The sequence below is a fragment of the Dipodomys spectabilis genome, unplaced genomic scaffold (genome assembly GCF_019054845.1).
Source record: "Dipodomys spectabilis isolate Male_0828 unplaced genomic scaffold, ASM1905484v1 ptg000076l, whole genome shotgun sequence".
Classification (NCBI taxonomy): domain Eukaryota; kingdom Metazoa; phylum Chordata; class Mammalia; order Rodentia; family Heteromyidae; genus Dipodomys; species Dipodomys spectabilis.
The window spans coordinates 3,775,134-3,795,216 of NW_024870753.1; the positions used below are offsets into that span (position 1 = coordinate 3,775,134).

Consider the following 20,083-nt stretch of genomic DNA (forward strand, 5'->3'; position numbering starts at 1 on the left):
TAGGTAGCCAGTGTCCAGGGAAAAGTCACAGTCAGAATCTAAAGATTCCGAGAAAAGCTAAGATTAAAGTTGAAACACTTAATGCACCAGGAGCTTGGCTTGCACTAAAACATGTGCCTTCAGATAATCTGGGGATTATACTTTTTGTTTTGCAAGTGAGAAAATTGAGCAAATCTCAGAGTCAGGAGTTGAATCTACAACTTTCTAAATTGTGGTGTCTACTTTCTCCACCCTAACCTGCATTTTGAGGTATTTCCCAAGGCCATTTCCTAGTCATCTGAAACTCTCATTTACCTCCTCAGATAGCCACTTTAAGGCAAAGATAGATAGGTTAGGTGGGGGGAAAGGAGAAATGAAAAATAATAAAAAGTATCAATAAAGGCCAGACTAGGAACTACAACTGAACATTATTCAACTACCCAAAGCTGTATAGGTAAGGGTGTAGATCCTGACCCACAGAGCGACTGAGCTGGTTTTTATCTTCTAGAACTTGAAGAAATCTTTCGGAGAGTTTTAAACTTGTTCTTTTCATTTTTACAGGTGGCAGTATACACACATTTGTTGTTGTTGTTGTTTTGGTCGGATGTGGAGCTTAAACTCTGGGTTTGGTCCTGTCCCTGAGCTCTTTAGCTCAAGGCGGGTGCCACACAATGTTTTAAAATAAAAAATAATGATAACGAACTGCATGTGGTTCTCTTAAGTTACTGATATGGGTCTTAATCTGGAATATATTTCTAAGTATTAGTTCAACTGGAGATGATTCATGAATGAAAACATGCTATGAAATGTGTCCCTAAATTCGTTGATACTCTTCTCAAGAAGTATAACTTAATTCCTCTCCTTTTGAATGGGTCGGATTCTACTTCCTTCTAACAAATGTAATGTGATAGAACTGATGGTGCGTAAGTCAGTCAAAAAGATAATTGCAGTTTTCTCTTTGATTTTCTCTTGGATTGCTTGCTTTGGGGGGGAACCAGCTGTGACATTATGAAGATACTCAAGCAGTGTGGCAAGGTCTATATTGTAAGGAACTAAAGTCTTTTGTTAACAGGTAACAGATAGCAAAGAACTGAGACTTGACAACAGTAGGATGAGTGTGCCTCCTTGGAAGTGGATTTTCTAACCATAGTGATGAGCTCAGGATGATTGTATCCCCAGCTGCCATCTTTTTTTTTTTTTTGGCCGGTCGTGGGGCCTGAACTCTGGGCCTGGGCGCTGTCCCTCAGCTCTTCAGCTCAAGGCTAGTGCTCTACCACTAGAGCCACAGCACCACTTCTGGCTTTTTTTTCTGCTTATGTGGTGCTGAGGAATCAAACCCAGAGCCTCAAGCATGCGAGGTAAGCGCTCTTCCACTGAGCCACCTTCCCGTCCCCCACTCCCCAGCTGCCATCTTGACCTCATTAGAAAAGCTGAGCCAGTTACTCAGCTAAGCTGCCCAGTCCATCCTAGTTTGCATCTACACAAACTGGGAGATAACAAATGCTGATTTTAACCATTAAGTTAAACAGCAGTCACAAATGCATGTGAGATCCAGAAATGAGAGATCCAGTTCTTAAGAGTTACATGCACAGGGTTGGGAAGGTGGCTCAGTGGCAGAGCGCTTGCCTTGCATGCATGAGGCCCTGGGTTCGATTCCTCAGCACCACATAAGCAAAAAGAAAAAAGCCGGAAGAGGTGCTGTCGCTCAAGTGATAGAGCGCTAGCCTTGAGCTGAAGAGCTGAGGGACAGCGCCCAGGCCCAGAGTTCAGGCCCCACGACCGGATCAAAAAAAAAAAAAAGAGTTACATGCACAAATATAGTCCAACACAAAGAAATTGTGATAATGATAAGACCGAAGTTAAGTGTGCACACAAAAAACAGAGGCCCAACCTAGATTAGCGGGAAGAGTGTTCAGGAAGTTTATTCAAAATGATGTTTAAATAACTCTAGGGCAGATGGATAGTAAGCTTATTATTTAGATATTGCCCCTCAACTCCAAATTACTTTTCCGTATTCTACTTTGTGATTCTAGGGCTGGGCCTGTGCCATTTGGAGTATGACGGAGAAGCTTCAAAGACTTGACACTTCAAAGACTTTTGTTTTTTAATTTTTTATTGTTAATATAAAGGTGATGGCTCTGAGGGAAAGACTTTTCTGGCCCGTTTACTTCTCCTCCTGCTAATGAAGGCCACCGTGTTAGTGAGAGCTCTGAAGAGAAAAATAGTCACAGTCAAATGTAAGATGTGGTCAAAGCATCCAGGGAAAGGAAACAGGCTAGAAGGATCAGTGTGAATGGCTGAGGACTGGCCCTTCACAAATATCAGTAAATAGTTTATCAGTGGGCAACAGATATTATAAATATAAAATCAGACTATTAGGGCAGGATATCTGGAAGTCTGCCCTTCCAACTCCGTGATCATAATGGGTTACCCTTGCCATCCGCATGACATGGGAACTCCCAAGTAGGGAATCCAACTAATGAGGCACAATCTTATTTAACTTTTTCTTAAAAAAAAAACCTATCCTTTCTATTTCATTATTTCTACTTCACTGTTTTCTTTTTTCATTTCACTTTTTATTATCTTTAAATAATCGTTGTACAAAGGGGTTTCAGCGTCTGCCTAAGAGAACAATGCGTCCTGATCATTGTCACAACCCTTCCATCATCCTCCCCGCCCCCACTCCCTCCTAACCCATCCCAGTCAGTCCTGTTGTCACCTAGATCCATTTCCACATATGTCCACTGAGTATTATAACTGTATCCATCCACCCCTCCCCTTCCCATCCATCTGTCGCCTCCCCTTAATTCTCCGCTCCTCTCAGACAAGAACATGTTTCAGCTTCCCAATCGTCATTTTGTTACTCTCTGTTAATTGTTCTAAGTGAATACACCGTGGAAATCCACCACTTCATATACTATGCTTTAGTCAGTTCCATCATGTCTATGTGCATATCACATATATGTTTGTTTGTCAGTCGTGGGGCTTGAACTCTGGGCCTGAGAGCTGTCCCTCAGCTCTTCAGCTCAAGGTGAGCGCTCTACCACTTGAGCTACAGTGCTCCTTCCCGTTTTCCAGTGCTTTATTGGAGATAAGAGTTTCACGGACTTTCCTGCCCGAGCTGACTCTGAATCAAAATCCTCAGATCTCAGCCTCCTGAGTAGCTAGGATTACAGGCGTGAGCCACGGGTGCCCAGCTCACATATATGTTTTCATATATGTTTGAATTTTAGGTCTGACTGCCACTTATAAGGGAAAATGTGCCCTTTGTCTCTCTGAGCCTGACTTCACTAAATATGATGTTTTCCAGGTCCACACATTTCCCTGCAAATGACATAATATTATTCTTCCTGGTGGATGAATTGAAAAATATGTACACATGCTGGGCGTTGGTGGCTCACACCAGTAATCCTATCTACTCAGGAACCTGAGATCTGAGGATCTCGGTTTGAAGCCAGCCCAGGCAGGAAAGTCCATCAGAGTCTTATCTCCAATTAACCACCAGAAAACCAGAAGTGGTGCTGTGGCTCAGGTGATAGAGCACTAAACTTGAGCTGAAGAGCTGAGGGATAGTACCCAGGCCCAGAATTCAAGCCCCACCCCCCCCCCAAAATGGGAAAAAATGTATACACATATACATACACATATATAAATGTATACATATGCATACATATCCCTCATTTTCTTGATTCATTCATCCATTGTAGGGCATCTGGTGATGATTCCATTACTTAGCTGTTGGGAATGGTGTTACAATGAATTCTGTACAGGAAGCCTGGATTTTAGAAAGAGGACTAATATACTGCATCTTCTTGGAGAAGTCACTTGGGAAAAAATGAAGAGAATAATGTCAGTGTATTGGACCTTTACTTACTTTGGAGTAGGGGGTGATACTTATGCAATAACTTTGTATTATGTTCTGCTTAAATTCTCAGAGCCATTCATAGACCATTAACAACATATTTTTCTTTTTTTTAAATATAATTTTGTTGTAAAGGTGTTGTACAGAGGGGTTACAGTTACACAAGTAAGGTAATGAGTACATTTCTTGTTAAATATTGTCACCCACTCCTTTGTTTTTCTTCTACCATCCCTCCCCTGCTGCTCCACCCCCCTCCCCCCAAAGTTGTAAAGTTTATTTACAACATAGCGTCTTGTGACTATCACTGTTGCCCTGGGTCACTCCTTGTCCTTGTGTCACCATTTTATGATTCCCCTTCCCTTCCCCAAATCACATAAACATATATTCAAGACTCAAGGTACCAGAATAAAAAAAAACAGTGACTACGAGGATTAAACCAAAGGGAAACGTATTTTTCATAAAGAGAAATGTAGTATGCAGGGCCTGGGTGCTGTCACTGATCTTTTCTCCTCAAGGCTAGTGCTCTCCCACAGCTTTACTTCTGGTTTTCTGGTGGTTAATTGTAGGTAGATAAGAGTCTCATGGACTTTCCTGCCTGGGCTGGCTTTGAACCATGCTCCTCAGAACTCAGCCTGCTTAGTAGCTAGGATGGATGACAGGCGTGAGCACTACTGGCGCCTGGCTGCAGAATGATTTTTTAACTGTGTTTCGCAGTGAATTCCTTTCCCCACATAGAATGAGCACAGGGAGTCCAGGTTGAGAAATGCTCCAGTAATTGTTAAAATTACTCAATTTATCATTGCTATTCTATCTCTTGGTACTGATGCAGTAACCCTGAAAGTTCATTAGCTATAGTCACATGTATATATGTACACACCTGTAAGTAGGTGCCTGTTTACCTGCATTCGTATAGAGTGGTTTAGGTCTTTGTGCCCTTCTACAGAGCAGATATGTCAGGGTCTGTGTCACACTGAGGGAGCAGGTTCCCTGATGGAGAGCTTTTCTGTACCACTTACTACCACCTCTAACATCAAGAATTTAAGTCCACAGATGTTGATGTTTTGGACATTGTCTTACATTGTGCAAGTTGCAGTTGTATATGGAGTTTGTGGCTGCTCCGCTGTGACCTGAGATTTAATCGAAACCATCATTGTTGGAATGCTTGAAGGAGGTGCTAGTTTACAGCAAGGGAGAAGAGTGTCAAGAAAGCTCTCCACATGGGAGGGGGAGTGTGGAGGGGGGGAAGAGTGTAGTTGTGGAGGTGGGAGGGAAGGGATGGTAGGGGAAAAGCAAAGGAGGAGGCAACAATGCTTGATAGGAGATGTACTCATTACTTTGCTCGTGTAATTGTAACCCCTCTGTACAGTATTTTTACAATAAAAAACGTTTTTTTTTTTTTAAAGAATGTTCTCCATGTATTGAAAGGAACCAGCCAAGTAAGTTCGTAGGGATCTAGAACTGTGGAGCAGGGTTTGTCTTTTTCTTCTTTCCTTTTTTGAAATTTACATTTGCTACCCTGGGGGTTTGACTGCCTAATCTCACTGGATAGTCAGACAAAAGGCAAGGGAAGTGTAGTGTGTGTAAGCAGTGTAAACCTCACGCACAGGCGTTGGCCACTTCCCTGCCCTTAGCTGTCAGTTGTCTAAAAATAAACACCGCAGGAGTTCCCTCCTCACTTCTTTTTCCTAGTTCTTGTAGTGAGAGCAGGAAACTATCCCTGGAAGGACCAACTGGGATTCTAGCTGGCACACGGTAGCCACACACTAGCATGTTCATTTTTGGTCAATGAAGTACATGGAGAATCTCCAACTTTGAGATCAAGGTCGAGACCTCTTTCATCAAGGATACTCTTGGGAAAGCCATTTGTACTGTGGAGAGCATGAGGATATGATGGAGAAAATGGCCATCCGTAGGTGTGTACTGTGACTTGGTGGGCCTTACGGACAGGGAGAGGAGGGAGAATGACAGCATTGCAATGGGACATTATTTTCAAAACAGAAAACGGTAGGATGGGATCAAGCAGAATAACTAGAGAATCCCACAGTACATACATTGCACACAGTAGTGGTAAGTATTGTTTGATGAGAATCTAATAGATATGTGTGCACAAGCTGAACTGGGAATTTTTTGTTTTGGACTAGATTGTGGGTCCAGTCAAAACTAGTTGAGGAACACACTTTAGCTCTTTGTCACATACTTTTGGGATTCTAAGTTAAAAAAAGTTAAAAGTCAAAATTCTGGCCCCTCAAACCTTGCACTTTTCTGAAGATTAGGCTATGACTCTTTTTGGGAACTGTTCAACTGTTTTGACATGAGGAGATACAAAGCAGAAGTGGAAGCTAGGTGCCTAAAAAAATTAAGGAGTGATGTATGACTAAATCTCTGGAGGCAGATAAAACTAGGGAGAAAGAACACGTGTGTGTGTGTGTGTGTGTGTGTGTGTGTGTGTGTGTGTGTGTGTGTGTGTGTGTGTGTGTGCATGTATTAGAATTTTAGGGCTTCAGATTCACTGGAGTGCAGAAAAAATGTTTCTTTGTATGAACAATTGCTAATAAAAATGTGCTATATGTTAAATTAGGGAAAGCTGGTTGTAACTCCAAGGCTGAAGACTTAGACTGAGAGCTAGAAACCAGAAATCACGCAAACTGCTTTTTTTTGTTCTCTGTTCTCAGGGAAGGGGACTCTCTTTAACCACATACAGGGACTCTGTGAAAGGAATAAAGCTTTTCTGGAAATTACAGAGGAGGACCCAAAGTGTACAGATCCAAATTGTGTCCATCTTACTGAAGAGTGCAATTATTTCTCCCACCCTCTCTTTTAGGAAACTTGCTCTATTTCCAAATGCCATAGTTCGAAAATTACTGCTGATGCTGATATTTAGCTTAGTTTTATGGGTCCTTTACTTGTCTTCTGGAGACTACAAAAAGGTAAGAATTTCTTTTTTTGGAATTTCACCAGTTACAATCGCATCACTTGAATGACCTGTTATAAAGGAATCAAAGTTAAAAGTACCATTTCAGCAAGATAATGTACACGAGAGTGCTCTTTGTTCAACATTAATCTCTTTTCACTATGTTTTGGAGGCATGTTCCTGTGCTTTTAGTATCTCCACTAGTTGTCCTGGTTCTTCAACCTGTTTGGCCGTTGAGACTTTAATCCAATTAAGCCCACTCTCATCTTCTCTTCCTTTCACAGTATTTGTTTTATGCTCCTTGGAGTCCAGCTTGTGTTTCTTGCATTTCTCCCCTCTGCAGTCTCTCATTTGATCTTATTTCCATTTTGCTTCTTCCGAACCACTGAAAACATTTTTTGTTTGCGTGTTGTCCTCTTTATTCTATTAGCTAACATGAGTTACAGAGGATTTCATGGTTACATTTCCACACCTGTGTACCGTATGTTCTGATCTCTTGATTTAATATTAAAAACAGCTTTACCCCCAGCCTCTTTCATGCCTCTTATCCTGCTTGATTTCCTTTTATTTTTCAATACTACTTCTCATTTCCTGTTATTCTATATAATCTATTTAACTGTTAATTATCAGACCTGTTAATGATTATCACCAATCTACCACCTATCTAATATGTCGTCTATCTATCATCCATTTTAAATATGGAACACTTCACAGATTCTTGCCCAGAGACCATTCTCATCTTTCTGCATGGCTCCAATTTTAGCATATTGCTGCCAAAGCAGGCACTTCTGATATTCATCGATTACCATCAATCCTGACCTATCATAAGATAACTCCCAAGAGGCAAGATATGGTTATGTATTTATTTGTTGCTGTAACCCTAACGCCAAGGACAGTGCCTGACCCATCCTGGATATTTAGTAAATAATTATTAAAAACCCAATAACTCAGTGATTTGAGCTAGATGAGAGGTAATAGTGACCAGAAATAAAGTAATAATAATGAGAGGGGAGAAAGGCTGAGGAAGTGAAGATAGAATTTGTACCCAAATGCAATGATTTCATATCCTGGGTAAGTGATTAAGAATCACAACTGGGAAATAGAAGAATGGGAAGAAATTTATTATCTACTTCAGGTAAGTATACTGGGCTTATTTTCAAAGCAACTCTACTCCGGAACAAAGGCATGATGGAGATTTTGTTCAGGAATATACTCATATTGACATCCAAAAGCACTAGTAGGGGCAGGCACATTTCTGAGCATGCTCAGTTGAAGGTATACATTTCAGAGCCTGCTAAGTAGAAGGTCATAGTTGACATGTTGATAAGAGAAAGCTGATTGACACAAATACCCTGGACGTGCTCAGTTCAGAGTTTACACTGGGTTGTCTGAAAGAATGAGTCACGATGGCTGGAGGACTTTAGCTGCTTCCTTGAAAGTTTTTCCAAAAAAATATTTTTAGCTGAAACAAAGGAGGGGCCAACTTGTTTAAGATGGGGGGTGGGGAGGGCGGGAGCTCTCTCCCCCACCAGAGCAAGAGCTTGCATCTTTAGTGCCAGCTTGTGTGACTGCTTACAGTCCTAGCACGCGAGAGCCTAAAGGAGGATCGCCAGTTCAAGACCAGCTTGGGGCTACATAGTGAGGCACTGTTCGAGCAACAATAACAAAAGTAAATGAAATAACAAATAAGGGTGAATCCTTGATTCAGCAGCTAAGAACTAACAAATTCGCCCTGAGACTTTTGACTCCTCGTTCTTGAGGTGTTTGGGGAAGGATGTCATTCTTCTTTTTTTTTTTGGGGGTCCGGTCATGGGGCCTGAACTCTGGGCCTGGGCGCTGTCCCTCAGCTCTTTAGCTCAAGGCTAGCGCTCTACCACTTGAGCCACAGCACCACTTCCGGCTTTTTTCTTTTTGCTTATGTGGTGCTGAGGAATCGAACCCAGGGCCTCAGGCATGCAAGGCAAGTGCTCTACCACTGAGCCACCTTCCCAGCCCGGATGTCATTCTTCTAAGGCTACTTGCTGCTGACTGTGGTCACGCTCTCCTGAAGCCAGCAGACTGGCTGGTGCTGACACAGGGTAAGTCTCAAGCTCCTTAGGCAAAGTTTCGTAACTTGAATTCCCATTGCTAACACTGTCCCGGGACATTTTCATGCACATCTAATTTCAACATACATCCTGAAGAAGATCAGCAACATGGATGTTGTTCTTTTTTTTTGAGTTTAGCCCCCAAAATAAAGGCTTAGTGTTTTGAAGAATCCAGGTCAAAACACAGATAAGAAATAGGCCAATGAAAAAGAGGAGGACAGAGAGCTTACTTGCTGTTTAAAGTAGCAGGCAAGTCCTCTTAGTTACAATACAACTGAACTTGAGCAGATAGATTAAAAATACATAAGCAGAGACCAACCAGAAGAACAGGGCAAAAAGGTTACCCATGATTGACTCCTTCTGATTGGCTTTAGTGTGAATTCTACTTCTGCTAACTGGAGTAGGCATAGTTCTCTGAATCTTTTGGTTCCTGTGTCCCCTTTAGCTTAGTATAAGGAATTTAGGGAGTTACACCTGTTCATGGAAGGGAAGAGTTAAGGAGTTAGTAAGATTAAATGTGACCCTGGATTATGCTGATCACAAGGGGACTCTTACGTTCTTTTAAAATATACCCAACCCCTTGTATCCTCAGACGGGAATCTTATTTCTGTAGGAAAAAAAGTTTTAGGTTTACATACCTCGTAAGGGCACATATAATGGGCCTTTGATTGATTGTGTGTTTTACTGCTGGTTTAACTTCTACATAAAAGTATATTTTAGAATGAGTTCCCCCTGGAAAGAACCTTTCATACAGCCTAAAGTGGTTGGCCTGACTATAAAATCCACCTGCCGGTCTCCCTGGCCTCCTGTCTAACCTGAATTGCCTTTTATAACGGGGGTGCAAGTGGCCTTGTCTGAATGGTTTTTTGTGTTTTTCTTTTTAGTTGGATTTCTATACAAAGTTTTGTTTGTTTGATCTTTTTTCACACCTGGCATCTTTATTACTTTAAAAAGCCAGTTGTGTAGAGTGTGGTTTTTTTTTTCATAATGAGTTGAACTATGGTCAAATTTAATAAATTGCCCAGCCCAACTTTTTGACAATCAGACCTTCATCCACTCCCAGGACACAAGAAACACTCAGAAGCTTACATCCCTTGCCTTTCCTTTGTTTTCTTTTACAATACCTTCCTTCAAGTAGGAGGGATTCGATTTGTAGAGAGACAAGGTGGAGAAAATCTCCACAGCAGGAAAGTCTCCACAGAAAAGGCTGCATGTCTAGGTGCTGCATGGTTGTTGGTTTTGTTTTTATTTTCCCCTTTGATGCTCTCTGAAGTATATAGCAGCTACATTTTTAGGGTCATTTAAGTATCTTTTTCTCTCTTTTTGTGGTACTTGGAATTGAACTCAGGACCTTGAACTTGCAAGTCAGGTCCTTTACCACTTGTGCCATGCCTCCAGTTCCTTTGTGCCTTGGTTATTTACAAACTCCAGTCACACTGTATGCCTGGGTTGGTTTGAGTTGTGACAAGCACACACTACTGTACCCAACCAGTGGTTGAGATGAAGGCCCAGGAACTTCACCTTATGGCTGGCTTTGAACTGCTATTTGCCAATCCTTACCTCCCAAGTAGCCAGCATTACAGAGTTGAAGGCATATCTGGAGTGCAGGAAGATAAAAAAAAATAAATCTGTTCTTTAAACATAGCATTTTGTAGTGCTTATTATGTCTGTGAACATTATGCAATAAAATATAGGTATTAGGAACTACAGGACTTTATGCAACTTTGCTGCCCATACGTCTTGTACAAGTCTGTATTTTCCTATTCCCTCTCCCTCTCCCTCTGTCTCTGTCTCTTCCTCTCTCCCTCTCTCCCTCCTTCTCCCTTCCTTCTCTCTCTCTCTTTTTCCTTTTCTTTTTCTTTCTTTTTTCTTTTTGTATATTGAAGGGCTTGAACACAGGGCCTTGGCACTGTTCCTGATCTCTTTTCCTCAAGTCTAGTGCTCTACCACTTTGAACCACAACTCCACTTATGGTTTTCTGGTGGTTAATTGCAGATAAGAGTCTCACCAGGACTTTCCTGCCCAGGCTGGCTTTGAACTGTGATCCTCAGATTGCAGCCTTCTGAGTAGTTAAGATTGCAGGTGTGAGCCACTGGTGCCTGGCTCCTTATTTCTTATCTGGCAGGATATAAATATTATTTAATAAGATCTGCAGGGTCTTAATAAACTTCGTTTAGAAAGCTGGTCAAACACAGGCCTCATTACGTCAAGGCTTACAAACCTTAAGGGATGTTTGCTCAAGAGAAACAGTTAATAGGATTTAAGATGAGTTACATTTTTTACTCTGAGTGTTCACTCCACCTAGTCTTTTTTTTTTTTTTTTTTGGTCGGTCATGGGGTTTGAACTCTGTGCCTGAGTGCTGTCCCTCAGCTCTTCAGCTCAAGGCTAGCACTCTACCACTTGAGCTACAGCACCACTTCCAGTTTTCTTAGTGGTTTATCAGAGATAAAGAGTCTCACAGAGTTTCTTGCCCGGGATGGCTTTGAACCATGATCTTCAGATCTCAGCCTCTTGAGTAGCTAGTATTACAGGGATGAGCCACCGACACCTGACTCCACCTAGTCCTTATCCCTGGGTTTCTGGCTGGTCTTGAGTCAGGACAGTCTCTGGTGCTGTTGGCATTTCATGGCATAGTGTCATGAACTCAGACCCACAACTCTTTAGGAATTTGCATTTCTGAAGATGAACAGTTACTTGGCGTTTGGTTAATAGATATATTTCTAAGAGGGAGATGTGGCACTCAGGAATGTGTGGAAGTGAGCACCTTCAAATCTCTGCGTCCATTCCACAAGTGAGAGGCTTGAAAAATCATTTAGTTTCTCCCCTTCTTGGCATCTTTCTTACGGTATTTGTGTTTCTGATCATTGCCATTTTCAGTAACCAGACTCTGTGGCTCCGGTATTGAGTAGAACTCAATTTCTTCTTTAGCTATATCTAAAGTAAGGCAAGATCCCTTAGCAGAATTTGGGGTTGTATTCAAGAGCGCAGTGGGGCACCTCGAGGCCACCCCAATCGCGCTCTCTAGGAGGGAACTAAGTTAGGCGCAGTGCAAGGCTGAGCCCCGTGGTGTTACCTTTCATCCCCGTGACAAAGGAAAGCTCAAATAGGAGGATCACGGTCCAGACTGGCCAAGACATAGAATGAGACTCTATCTTGAAAATACTCAATGAGAAAAAGGACCAACAGAGTGGCTTAAATGATAGAGAGTCTACACAACAGTTACAAGTCCCTGAATTCAAACCCCAGTATTGCAGAGAAAGACAGACAGGCAGGCAGACAGACAGGCAGACAGACAGACAGACAGACAGACAGAAAACAAAAGGAGTCCTGTTGGTCCCCTAACTTACTGCTCAGGGAACAATTTGAACATTCCATTGTCTCTCCTGCTTGAAGAAGGTTCTACCCGAGCTTCACTGGGCTTGTGGAATGCACACTGAAGGCTGGGATGCTCACCCAAGACACCCATTCAAGGAGTTAAGGGGAGTGAAGTGCAGCTGCTAACAAGGGTGTCTGCCTGGCCTGCTTCCCTGCCTTTTATCTTGCTTTTTTCTTTGGACAAGCCTCTTTTGTTGAGAATCTTGGATGTACTTCCTTGAAGTTGAGACCCACAGCTAGGTCTCGATATTAGGATCACCACCATTACTTATAAACCTTTTTTTTTTAAACTTCGTCCAAATGTTTAGTCTTGTTCTTTTTTATTTTAGTCATTTTACTATAGTACAAAAACCTTATTTTATCATAGTCTTTTTTTTTTTCAAATTTAAAAGCATTTTTATACTTATAACTTCTTACATTTCCCCCTCCCCACCTCTTCTTTTTCTTTTTTTCCCCAGTTGTTGGGCTTGAGCAGGCCCTGGGCACTGTCCTTGAATTTGTTTGTTTGTTTGTTTGTTTTCTCAAGGCTAGTGCTCTACTTCTTGAGCCACTGCTGTACTTCCAGCTTTTGGGGGGATGGTTAGGGAGATAAGAGTCTTAGGGACATTTCTTTGAACTGCAATCTTCAGATCTTAGCCTCCTGAGAGCTAGGATTGCAGTCCCGAGTCATCAGCACCCAGCTCTTCGTACCTCTTTATCTTCTGATTACTGTTTCTTTTCTTGTCTTGTTTTCTTTCTTACATTTTGAAGCCTAGTGTGGTGGGTCATATCTATAATCACAGTAATCAAGAGGCAGAGGTAAGAAGATGCTAAGTTCAAGAGCAGATTTGGCTACATAGTGAGAACCCGTTTCAGAGCAATATATGTTTTTAAACAATCTGTACAAAATTTCAAATGTAGACATATGGGAATTCGAATTCCCTTTGTCACTTTGCTTGTTAATGATGACTCAGGAAGAAAGCAATTTTAATCTGTTTTACCTTGTTACAAAAACACATTTATCAGTAGGCCCGAATGCATCATTTTTACAGAATCTAAGAAGCCAAGTTTATATTTAGCAAGCAGTGCTTCTGTATTTAATTTAACTTGCTTAGAAATACTCGGATGTTTTATACTTATTACATAACTTTCAGACATAAATTACGTGAAGAGTACACTTTTTAACATGTATCTCCTTTACATGTACCTAATTTATTTGCTTTTAACATTACTTCTAAATTATGCTTGAAAAACAAAGTATCAGACAAATGAAAAGCATAATTTGGGTGCTTTTTTGTTTTTTGTGCTTGTGCTGATAGTAAGGCTTGAACTCAGGGCCTTGGCACTGTCTCTTAGCTTTTGCCACTCCAGGCTAGTGTTCTACTACTTGGCCACAGCTTTTTGGTGGTTAATTGGAGATGAGAATCTCACAGACTTTCCCATCCAGGTTGACTTTGAGTTTCAATCCTCAGATCTCAGTCTCTTGAATAGCTAGGTTATAAGTGTGACCAACTGGTACCTGGCATTGTTATTTTTAAATTAATTTTTCATCACCTTTAAGTAGTTGTACAAAAGGGTTTTCATTCAACAAGTATATTGAATTCAGCAAGTATGATACCAATAAGTGCAATGTATCTTGGCCAGTGTCACCCCTTTCATTGTTCTTCTCCCATCTTTCCCAACCCTACCCATCCCCTCAGATTACACGGTTATTTTAAAACATCTTTTATCTTCCTTCCCTCCCTCCCTCCCTTCTTTCCTATTTTGGAGGAAGTGGTGTGCGATATTGGGGTTTTGACAAGGGTTTCGTGTTTGCAAGACTGTTTGCTAGACTGGTGCTCTACCACTTGAGCCATATTGCCACCCTTTTCTTGCTTTAGTTATTTTTCAGGTAAGAGTTTCGGGCTTTTTGGCCAGTGTGGCCTCAGATCAGGATCCCCCTACCTCTGCCTCCTGCTTAGCTAGGATTGCAGCGATCCGCCACCATGCCCAGCCTTCTGTGTCAGATTATGTTTTCTTGATGGAATAATACAAAATCAGTTAAAACAACAACAACACAAAAACAATGGTCATGGAAATTATATGAATATAATTGAAATACTTAAAAGTACATGATGCTAGTTGTAAGAATTGATTTCTGATACCTAATTTTATCACACTGAAAGACATTATGTGATTCATGCTAATTTACTTTGAGAAGCAAGTCCTCTTGTCTGCTGGTAATAAATATAGCCATTTTCCCTCAATCCTTCAGCTCTTGATCCACTGGAGAAACCCAGTTGTTCTGAAACAGTGGAGTGTCTTTAAAAAGTACTTGAGCTGTGAAGACACTAAGAGTCCAGAAGTCTTCCCAACAGATACTGAGCTGAGTGTCATGGAGATCGTAGAAAGACTAGACCAGATGATCCCACCCAGACCCTTCACCCACATGAACACCACCACCAGTGCCAAACACAGCAGAGCCGTCATCCTCAACCCTCAAGACACGTACTGCAAGGGGGATCAGCTAGACATCTTGCTGGAGATGAGGGACCACTTGGGACATCGGAAGGAATATGGTGGGGACTTCCTGAGGGCCAGGATGTCCTCCCCAGCCCTGAAGGCAGGTGCATCGGGAAAGGTGACGGACTTCGACAACGGCACCTACCTGGTCAGCTTCACTCTGTTCTGGGAAGGCCAGGTCTCCCTGTCGGTCGTGCTCATCCACCCCAGTGAAGGGGTGTCTGCTCTCTGGAGGGCAAGGAACCAAGGCTATGATCGAATTATTTTCAAAGGTAAATTTCTTAATGGCACCTCTGAAGTCATCACTGAATGTGGTCTGGCCTTAAACTCGAGTGCTGAGCTGTGCCAGTACCTGGATATTCGGGACCAAGAAGCTTTCTACTGTGTGAAACCACCATATGTCCACTGTGAGGCCTTCATTTACATGAGCACCAGAAATAGACACATTTCCTATCTAAGCAAGGAGGAATGGAATCTTTTCCACAGGTAATCATCCTTCATATAGAAACAAGGGATACACCAGAGATGGACTGGTTCAAACCGAACTCAATCTAAAGTTTTTTTTAAAAAAATAAGTTTTTTATTGTGAAAATACCGTACAGAGTGGTTACAATTAGATGAGCAAGGTAATGAGTACATTTCTTATCAAGCATTGTTGCCTCCTCCTTTGTTTCTCCTTCCCATCCCTTCCCATCCTTCTCCTGCCCCCCTTACAAACTCCCCCCCCCCCCACAACCAAAGTTGTAAAGTTCGTTTTTCGACCTAACAACTTGTACATCTCATTGTTGCCATGGGTCCAACTGTATCCCTATTTAAACGATTTGTTTTTTCCCTTCCCCTCCACAAATTATACCAACACCAAATACACTGAAAACGAGTAATACCATGGGGGAGGGACATACAAAGCAACAAAAGAAATCCCCTTATAAATACGTTAGAAACAATATCAAGAAAGAAAAAACCATCTGTGTCCTTATCTTGGAGTTCATTCTCCCTAACATCATCTTATTTGACCTTGTCTGCTTGTCTCAGACATATACTAGTTATTGCAAATAAGGGAAACCATGGGACCTATGTTTCTTTGGGCCTGGCTTACTTCACTTAATATAATGTTTTCCAAGTTTTTTCATTTCCTAACAAATGGGGCGATGTCATTCTTTCTGAGGGAGGCCTAGAATTCCATTGTGTTTGTATACCACATTTTCTCGATCCATTCAGTCTAAAGTTTTGTCTACTCAAACTCCCCTTATCATGTCAATTCTGTGGCCTAAGTTAAGGGTAGCCCAGTCCTTCAGCATCACCTCAGCTGACGGTATGTTTGCAGGTCTCGTATGTGTCACCTGTAGAACTACTTGCCAGTGAAGTGCACATGTAGAGTATATACTTATTTTTCATGGTGCATAATACTTCCAGGTTTAGTAATTTTTATAATCAAATGTTCCCTCCAATGTGTTCATTGGTGCTACTTTTATACACTGTTAATGGATGCTGTGCCCAAAAGGTAGACAGTATCATTATTCAGGTCACTCAAATAATTATCCAGTTCTGCCAATCCTATCTCCTCATGGTCTCCGGAACGCACTCATCCTTTACTGTTACCTGTATCCTTGTAAAAATCATCATCAAACCTCAGTTAGATTGTTACAACCATTCTCAGAGCTGGTTTCTCTGCCTTCAGTCATATTTCTTTATATCTGTTGTCCATACTGTACCTAGATTAATGTTTTAAAATGTGACTGCTTGTTCTTGTTGCTAAATTTGCAAGGTATCAGGTCATGGTCTGTCTTTAAACCCACCTGGGATGGAGAAAGGAAAATATAGACTTGACTAGGCTCACTTTCCCACTGAGACACATTTTAATCCTGTGCCACATATAGGTCTGATGGGACCCTCATGAAGAATGGTTGCAACTGGTGTTTGCAATATAATTTCTTTGCAGTGACCCTCAAAGTAGTGTTCCAACATCAGTGGCTTCAGCTTCACCTCAGAGCTGCTTAGAAATCTAAATTCTTGGGCCTTACCCTCAAAATTACTAAATCAAAAGTTCTGAGAGTAAGGTTCAGCAATCCAGTTTATACAATTACTTAGATAATTCTGAGGAAGCACTGACCTACGGAAAGTTTCATCAAGACCAGAGTTATTACGGAAGGCAAAAGTATGAAAGGAGTGCTTATGGAAGATGACCACGTAGAGGATGAAATTAAAGGATTGGTAGGTGGATGGATGGATAGATAGATAGTTTTGATTGAGAGCAAGTGATATTATGGATTAGTCAGTGAATTGTTTTCCAAAGCACTAACCTAGTTACTTTCTTTGGAATATCTTAAATGTATCAAAATAATGACAAAAACATTTGCAAAGTGTTAACCTGAAGTTCCTTCCATCTAAACCAGATACTCACTCTTATCTGATTATCTGGATGGATGTTAGGTTAATTCGTTTTCTCATTTCTTGAAGGTCCAACATAGGGATTGAAATGATGAAGAACTTGAACTCCATCAAGGTCTTACCATGTAATAGTAAGTCTAGTGTGCCCTTAAATGTATCCGCAAGTTATTTTTCAGTGACTATCTTACTTAGAGACATGTTTATTCTACATTGACCATTTAAAGCTTTAATTTTTCTGGGACAAATGAAATCAGCCACCTTGGGTTTCAAGTGAAAGATTTTATTCTTGGGAATTATTTTCAAATTTAAAGCAATTTTCATCCAGATTAAGAAATAAAAGACTAAGGAAACCATTCATCAGCTGCCTTCACTCAAAACGTTCAGGATGTTTACATTTAAATTTAAGATTTATTCTCCAGAAGGTAATAGGTGGGTACTGGTATGACGTGAAAATAGCTTGAATGAACCATACAGATTCAGAGTTAGGAAATTTCTCTAGCGGGTTCTTTTTTTTTTTTTTTTTTTTTTAGCCAAGCTGTATCACATAAAAAATTCCATGAACTAGCAATTTCTGTGGATTTTCTTTTTTAAGTTTTCTCATGTAAACTTTAGTGGTCAATATAGGCATTGCATGCATAAAATGATGATTCTGCAACGCTGCAATTCAAATTACAACGCAGCAAACAACAATTAATAGCTTCACATTTACCTGTTAAGCTTTGTTCAGGTATTCAGCAAATGTTTACTGAGGATCTATTGTGCACAGAAAAATTCTGCTAAACCCTGTGGAAAACATAGGTAGAAATAAATGGTGAGCCCAGAGTAAAGCCCATCATGGGTGGAAATGACCCCTTTTCTGCCCCCAAGTGATCACCATCCATCTCCAACTTTTACATCAACAAAGTTCCAGAATCTTTGGGCATCTTTTTTTTTTTTTTTTGCCAGTCCTGGGGCTTGAACTCAGGGCACGGGCGCTGTCCCTGAGCTTCTTTTGCTCAAGGCTAGCACTCTACCACTTGAGCCACAGCTCCACTTCTGGCTTTTTCTGTGTATGTGGTACTGAGGAATCGAACCCAGGGCTTCATGTATGCTAGGCCAGCATGCAACCACTGAGCCACTTTCCCAGCCCTCTTTGGGCATCTTGAGTCTTCATTACATTGTTTTTGCTTCCTTTTCTACCTGGACAGTAATTTTTATTTTAAAAAAATCAGGAGTTTTTCTTACAAGATAGTATCAGACTGTTAGTTTGGGGGATCACCAATAAATCTTACATTTATTTGATGGATAAATGTGAGTTCCCCAAGCCTCAGAAATTCAGATCACATGGCCAAGATCATTTTTTAGGTGGCAAACAGAAAAGTTTTTTTTGAATCTTACCAGGAGAAAGCTCATTTAGCTTGGGATATTTTCATAGAGGACCATTCAGAGGGAGGAGATAATGGTCCTGTTTATACAGACTTACACACATATATCTGTATGCATATATGTATGTATATGCACAGCAAATCTATTTTGTATAAATATAATATCAATATATTTCATGTAAATATAATATCAAAATCAATATATTTTATGTAAATATAATATCAATATCAAGATCTTGGTCCTGTTTATATATACATACATATATCCATATGTATATGCACATGATATATACACACAGAAAATACATTTTATGTAAATATATTGATAATGTAAATATATCAACAAATATACCAATATATTTTAGCAACATAATATATATTTATATGTAATATATTGTGGTAGAAGATATATATTATTGAGAAGACCATGTAGAAGGTAAAATTAAAAGCTAGGTAGGGGAAGTGGTGCTGTGGCTCAAGTGATAGACTGCTAGCCATGAGCACAAAGAGGCTCAGGGACAGCGCCCATGCCCTGAGTTCAAACCCACAACTGACAAAAAAAAAGCATAAAGGATAGGTAAGTAGGTAAATGGATGGATATGATATATATATATATGTGTGTGTGTGTGCCATATATAATGTACATTGTATACATATATGTATATACTCCCTATAGATTCTTTGTATGTATGTATTATGTATGTATGTATTCTGTATTGCTCAGACCACATAGAGAATATTGTTTAGTTCTAGATACAGTTAAACTTTTAAGTTTTTTTTTTTTAAACTTTTAAGTTTTTTTTAATAGCCAGAGAACATGATATGATTCTGGTACTTCCAGAATAAACCATCTGTGAGACTCTCTACATCAATGTGTTCAAGTTTCTTTCATGGATAGTGGTTTGAGGAGGAAGGAACTCACCGTTTTGGTAAGGCCAAGGTCATGAGTGGGATACTCGGCTGTATCTCTAAGCCTTGTGATTGTAGAGCCTCATGGTTCTCCCTGACTTTGAGTAGCTCTAGAGTCATGATGGAGTGGTCTTGGGAACTAGGGAAATATGTGACTACCCAAGAAAGAACAGATCCATTCCAAAGAAAACCATGGAGTGGAGCTTCTTATTCACTTGTGATTTTAGTAAGCAGCTGTTTGCGGATGAACAAAGATAGAGGAGGATGAAAGGTAGAGACAGAAAGGAGGGCAAAGATGAGGAGAGTTTCCCAAATAATCTATGATAATACAAACTGCTGACAGTGGAAATTTTTGTTGCCAGAGTCTGAGGACATAAAAAAGAAATGTCAGATTGGAATGAAGGCTCCTTTCCCCAGTGGGTACGCTTACAAAGGAAACTGGATAACAACATTTTGCAAACTAACAGAGTTCAGTACAACCAAAAATATTCGTGACTGTTTGGGAAGAAAACTCATTTACTTCATGGGAGATTCAACTCTACGTCAGTGGATGTACTATCTACCCAAAGTTGTGGAAAGTATGCATTTTATTCTTATTTTGAAATCAGAGTTGACTTCTTTGAGGATTTTTACAAATAATAATAGAATTCTTTGTTGTTGTTGTTGTTTTTGGTCAGCTTGAACTCAGAACCTGAGTGGTGTTCCTGAGCTTTTACACTCAAGTCT

The 20,083-nt window shown here is 40.6% G+C and overlaps 1 protein-coding gene across 1 annotated transcript in view; it reads left to right on the plus strand.

Moving 5' to 3' along the window:
- The window catches only part of Nxpe2 (neurexophilin and PC-esterase domain family member 2), a 37,175-nt gene that overhangs the window by 15,895 nt on the left and 1,197 nt on the right, over positions 1 to 20,083 (plus strand). Inside the window, exons 4-7 of the mRNA XM_042683018.1 lie at positions 6,663 to 6,768; positions 14,449 to 15,182; positions 17,154 to 17,215; positions 19,720 to 19,935. Coding sequence (XP_042538952.1) covers positions 6,663 to 6,768; positions 14,449 to 15,182; positions 17,154 to 17,215; positions 19,720 to 19,935 — 1,118 coding nt within the window. The remainder of the gene's footprint in view (positions 1 to 6,662; positions 6,769 to 14,448; positions 15,183 to 17,153; positions 17,216 to 19,719; positions 19,936 to 20,083) is intronic.